Source organism: Chenopodium album, chromosome 1, assembly GCF_948465745.1.
Source record: "Chenopodium album chromosome 1, dcCheAlbu1.1, whole genome shotgun sequence".
Classification (NCBI taxonomy): domain Eukaryota; kingdom Viridiplantae; phylum Streptophyta; class Magnoliopsida; order Caryophyllales; family Amaranthaceae; genus Chenopodium; species Chenopodium album.
In genome coordinates this window covers 51,513,515-51,519,704 of record NC_137834.1, presented here as the reverse complement: position 1 = coordinate 51,519,704, position 6,190 = coordinate 51,513,515, and the positions used below count along the sequence as shown (strand labels likewise).

General features: G+C 36.6%; 1 protein-coding gene across 1 annotated transcript; it reads left to right on the top strand.

The window, feature by feature from the left end:
• Positions 1 to 686: 686 nt before the first annotated feature.
• LOC145632588 (uncharacterized) lies at positions 687 to 3,159 on the top strand. The gene is made up of 3 exons (XM_081684947.1): positions 687 to 1,079; positions 1,217 to 2,660; positions 2,807 to 3,159. The coding sequence occupies exons 1-3, from the start codon at positions 687 to 689 to the stop codon at positions 3,157 to 3,159; spliced, it is 2,190 nt and encodes a 729-aa protein (XP_081541073.1).
• The last annotated feature ends 3,031 nt before the right edge of the window (positions 3,160 to 6,190 follow it).

Genomic DNA, 6,190 nt, shown 5'->3' with positions numbered 1-6,190 from the left:
CCAGATGTGGCTCTTTCACTAGGAAGAATACTCGGGCTTGGTAATGACCCATATGTCGAGTTCACCCAAGGAGGGGGAAGCCAAAACAGGAATGAAACAAATTCTAATCAACAGAGGGGGTTGTTTTTTAATCGACTAAGTCCGTTTCAGGGATGGGTGTCACTTCGGTTCAGAATGGAGAGAGTTATATTCACCATATCAATAGCCGAATTCCAGAATATCAATTAAATTTTGAGTATTGGAGGCAAAGAATGAAATCTAAATGGATCAGATTCGGGGATTGTCCCACTTCTATGATGCATAGAAGGGTTAAACAACGACAACTTCACAAGGAAATCCTTACGCTGAAAAATGAAGAGGATATTTGGGTGGAGGGGCAACAAGAAGTCGAAGAGGTAGTTTTAAAGTCGATTAAGGAAGTTTATAACCCTAACATCCCTAATAGCCATGAGGAAGATATTGATCTGCTCCTTCGACAATTAGATATCCCAGTGATCTCATTAGAAGATAGGGAATAGCTGGATCGGCCGTTTACAGACGAGGATATCAGGAAGGCGATATTCGACATACATAAGTCTAAATCTCCGAGGCCAGATGGGTTTACAGCGGATTTCTTACACATCTATTGGAAGGAGGTCGGACAACTGGTTGTGGATAGTGTGCAATAATTTTTGAGGACGAGAATCATGCTTAAAGAGTGGAACCAGTCACTGCTAGTCTTAATCTCGAAGGTTAAGGTGCCAGAACTGGCAAATCAGTTTCAGCCTATTAGTTTGTGCAATACAATGTACAAGTGCATTTCTAAATGTCTAGTCAATAGACTCAAGACTATTCTACCAGACATCATCTCTAAAAATCAGCATGCGTTTATTCCGGGTAAGTATATGGAAGATAACATTCTTCTAATTCATGAGGTTACGCACCTTATAAATTCAAAGAAGGGATCTAATTTCACAAAGGTGAAGATTTATATGTCAAAAGCCTATGATAGAGTTGACTGGCTCTTTTTGCTAAAGGTGTTACAGGCTTATGGTTTCTCGGATCACTGGGTTAAGATGATTTCGCAGTGTGCCTCGACGGTGAGCTTTAAAACTATTATCAACAGGAAAATGACCGAGGTTTTCACTCCGCATTGTGGTTTAAGGAAAAGGGACCCCTTATCACCATATATTTTTTTTTCTGCATGGACATTCTTTCAAGAATGTTAACTTGGCAGAATCAATTCAAGGGGCTAAGAGTGTCAAGACGATCACCTTCTATTTCCTACCTATTCTTTGCAGATGATGCTATGTTTTTATTTAAAGCAACTGAGGAGTCCTGTAGGTGCATTAATAATATTCTTCAAAGGTTTGGTAAAGCTTCGGGTCAACAATTGAATCTGCAAAAGTCTTTTGTGAAGTTTTCTCTGAGACTGAATGAGAGAACGAAAGTGACCTTAAAAGGTATTCTCTCGATGACAGAGACCAATAATATGGGAATTCATTTGGGTTCTCCAATTAACATACAAGGAAAGAAAAGAGACTCCTTTCAATATCTGGTAGATAAAGTACCGGAGAAAATTCTCTCATGGGCATCCCTTAACCTTTCTCAGGCAACAAAACTAATTCTTATCAACATGGTCTTGGTAAGTATTTCATCACATGTTATAAAGTGTCTGAAACTGCCCCAGAGTAACGCGAACAAGATTGATTCACTTATCACAAGATTTTGGTGGTCGAACAAAGGAAATAAGGGAATGCACTGGGTCAATAGGGATGTTATTCAGCTACCAAAGAGTATGGGAGGATTAGGCATTAGGGGAACTTCTAACCTAAACGATGCCTTGCTTTTCAAGCAAGAAACGAAAATGCATCTTAATCCACAACTGCTACTTTCTAGGGTGCATGGATGGTGTCAAAGGTGTGGCATTTGCAATATGGCAAGGCCATATAAAGGGAATGGTAATATGTCTTTAGGTAGATCTAGCTTGCAAAGGTCTGTTAACTCCTTCAAGAAGGGGTTTGCTTGGAAGGTTGGCAATGTTATGAGTATAAAGGCTATGAGCTTGCCTTGGGTTCAAGGGGAAATTCCGACTGTCAACTCAACACAGACTCTGAGAACTGCAATGAAGTGGAAGGTTAGTGATTTCATTGATATTGAGACTATGACTTGGAAGGCAGGGAAGGTGAGAGAGTTCTTTGAGTGGAAGAGTGCTAAGGACATCTTAGCTATGGAGCTTTCCCCGAAGATTGATGAAGATTACATGTATTGGAAACATCACCCGTCGGGGTGTTACATTGTGCTGACAGGTTACTATTTCCTCTCCAAAGAAAAGGGTATGGAAAGGCAAGACTTTTCGCATACAGATCAAGACTTTGTGAAGCTAATATGGTGGTTGGACATCCAACCAAAATGGAAGCTCTTCATGTGGAAGCTATTTCATAACAGTATAGTAGTTAAGACAAACCTTGAAAGAAGAGGGATACAAGTTGAGGAAGCTTGTGACTTCTGTGGGGTGGAAAGAGAGGAAATCCAGCACCTCTTTCGGTTTTGTGATCTAGCAAAGGAAGTTTGGGGAATTGGGTCCCTGACTATTTTCTCTAAGATTCTTGAGTCCATTTCTTTACGGGAATGGATTCAGCACTATATCCTGCTATTTTATAGCGAGGATGGTAAACACAGTATGCGTATTATGACCTTTATCACAACCCTGTGGGGGTTATGGAAAGCCAGAAATGAGAAGGTTTTCAATGGGGCGAGGGGGAGTACGGGCCTAGCAACGGAATTCATCAACAGGGCCTTACAGGATCATGAGAACTTCGTTCAGGGCATGAAGATGGTCTAGAGGGTGATGTTAGGAACGATCCTAGTCACCCTCCGGGGTTCTTCCAAATCAAGTTGGGGAGGGACAAGACCGAATATGATAGGTTCATTGTGGAGGTGGATGGTGCATGGGATAAACATTCCACAAGGTCAGGGATAGGATGGGTTGTCACAGATAATGGAAACGCTAACACGATTATGCAAGGAGGAGGGAAGCATGGGGCTGCTTCTTCTGCGCTTCAATGCGAGGCTTGGGCGTGCCTGGAAGCGTTAAAATGGGCCAAAGCAAGAGGGGAACAGGGGATTTTAATCCTGACGGATTCAGTTGCGGTAATCACCAATCTACAAGAAGGGTGAGGTAAGGATGTCTCGATAGCTTGGACGATAAAAGAAATCAAAGAAGTGGGAGGAACGTTCCAAAGGTGCGCAATCTTAAAAGTCCAAAGGGACCAAGTACAAAAAACCCACAACATTGCAAAACAATGTCGGCTCACTATGTCTAACTTTATGCATAGTTTTTAGTTTGTTTTGTTTTAGATCTTGTAAAAAAAAAAAGGGATACTTCAATAATACTTGTCAAGAACGACACATGTTGATTATTCTTAGTGTGATTTTTCCTGTCATTTTTGTTAATTTTCAGCATTCGATCAATTGACATGAATATAACACATGAAAGTCAATAAACATAATATAGTGTTAACTTTAACTATAGTTATTGAAAATTATTGTGCATGGCACGGGATCTAACCTAGTACAAGAAATAATTAGGCCTAAGCTTAAAGAAAAAACTAGTAATGGGCTATAATACATTGTGTTAACAAAGACTCTGTAAGATTTATATAGATCGTTGATCCTGATCTCAGAGGGGCTCATCTAAGCTACAAAAATCAAGTTATTATAAAAAGACATTCATTTTTTTAACAGAAACTCCAAAAGCTAACCTATATATTAATGAGGTGATGACAAATAGCTTAGTTGGTCGTTGCTGCATGTTTTGGTATGATCAACCGTTTCCCATGTGCAGTAACAATTAGTCTAGGTACTTGAAGATTGACAACCTTCTTTCATATATAATGAGTGAAGGAAATGATGAAATCAATGAGAGTAAGCTTCAAGACCTGAAGAACATGAATATTTCTAGAATAGCACTGTACAATTTAAAGAGTACATAAATTATTTTAATAAACTCTAGAAGTATTCTAAACCCTTAAAAGATACTTATTTTATTATATATTAAAAAAAACTTATATTTATTTATACATATACGTTAAAAAGAAAAAAAAGGGAAATGTGATATTTTTATGCTCTTGTTCTTGTATTTTAACGGGGCGTTTGGTAGTAGGAATGGGATTAAGTGGGATAAGAATGTGGGATAAAAAAACTGGAGTTAATAGATGGGATAAGGATAAAAATAATGCATTCCATTGTTTGGTATGAATTGGGATTAGATTAGAATAACTAATAAAAATACAAAAATACCCTTACTATCCTTTCTTCACCCTCTTTTTCTTTCTCTTTCATTAAGGGTAATAATTTCTTTTACCCATTAAATTTAGTCCCCATCCCTTATACCACCCCCTTAGTTACTAATTTGGAGGGATAACTCCCTTTTTTATCCACATCCGCCTATCCCCCTTCATAATCCCCATCACTCTAAACAAACAAAACACTTGTTTAATCCCTCCTCTTTTATCCTATTCCCCCTGTTTTATCCCTCTAAACAAACACCCCCTAAGTTTGCCGCACATGTACGAGTTTTGACACAAAGAATATCATTATTTATGATGATTAATTTTGTTTCTTTTACCCTTTTCATAAATCCAGTGAAGAGCTTTACTCGTAATTTGGTATTATGAAGGTAATCACATGTGTTATTTTTTTTTAAAATTTTTTTTTAGAGATGTTTGCTTATTATTATTATTATTATTATTAACAGAAAACCTACAAAGTCAATAAATTTACAAGAAATTGGTGGGAAGCCGAGATACAATTTGGGCCCCTACCCCTCTAGCTATAGTAAACCCGATCCTGCTGGAAATGTGAGCAGCTGCACGAGCACCAATATCCTGAGTCTTAGCGAACACCTGTACCTGCTTCAGCAACGCAATAGCATTCTTCTCTAATTCCCCCAACGAAGAAAAGGAGAAAGGAAGAAAACCATAGCCAATAGCCCTGCAACGCGCCCCATACTTGTCCCGCTTTCGCTGAGCCGCCGCCGACACAACACGACCAGGAACGAAATCAGACAACCCCGATTGCGTTAAAGGTGAAGACCCCCTCAAGTGAATATTATTATTATTATTATTATTATTATTATTATTATTATTATTATTATTATTATTATTATTATTATTATTATTATGAGTAATCACACAAACTTCTTTGATGATGTTTGATTAATTTGATTGTATTATTTATTATATGTGATAACTCTATCAATGTTTTGGAGTTGTTTGTTTATAATTTAATTGTTATTGGAATTGTTATGTTATATTTTTTTTTATTGATTTTGTACTCTATATTATCATGTGTAAATTTTATTTTGCTACTCGTATGACCAATATTATATGTATATGATTAGTGTGAGGTATCATATGATTTAATTATCGTATTTATTTATGTGTTAGTTTCCTAGGGTTTTGATGTTGCTTCTCTAGGGAGTATTGATATCAAGGTTTAGGGTTACTAATATTATTATTTTGGGTTGAGATTCAATAAATTTTGGGTATTAGTATTAGCCCTATAAGAGTTGAGATATATATAAATCGAATATGTCATTATATATGAATTGGGAACCTATGACAATACTGAGATAATATTTATTATCATGCGAATGCTTTTTTTTTTTTGTTTTTTTTAATCAAGTATGAGATTAAAAGGTTGAGAATTATTATCTTATTCTTGGTTTGAGGTTTGATGTTAATTACCTTAATCCTTGGCATGTTGGTAAAGAGATAATGATCATGAGTTAAGAATGAGGTAAAATCTTTATTATGTATTTTTCTATGGTCCCCTATAGTGGGAATTGACCCATATGTGGTCTGGTTTAAGGTTTTTTTTTCTGGTTATTAAGAGTATTCTATTTTTTTTTTATACTTGTTAGTTTGTTATTCGAGTTACCCATGTCCAAGGCTAGGTATAAAACAAAGAGCGTGACACATTTATGGGACAGATTAGTTGAATAAAGGTTCGTATTATTATTTAAGGTTTAGTTGACAAAGGTTATTTTCCAAGCACAATGTGTAATGTAGTTTGAACTACATTGTTTAATTGAGCTACCAATGTTAACTATTCTATTATTCTCTAAGTTATGATATGTGATGATTACTCAGCTTTTTTCTAACGTGTGTGTGTGTTTGTTTGTTCTGTTAGATATGTTTGTGGCCAT

Excerpts from the sequence above, each read along its gene's own strand:
- LOC145632588 (XM_081684947.1), top strand. The coding sequence starts at position 687 with ATGCTTAAAGAGTGGAACCAGTCACTGCTAGTCTTAATCTCGAAGGTT. Across the intron at positions 1,080-1,216 it reads TTTCGCAGTGTGCCTCGACG|AATCAATTCAAGGGGCTAAG; the intron begins GTGAGCTTTAAA and ends TTAACTTGGCAG. Across the intron at positions 2,661-2,806 it reads TAGCGAGGATGGTAAACACA|GGCATGAAGATGGTCTAGAG; the intron begins GTATGCGTATTA and ends AACTTCGTTCAG.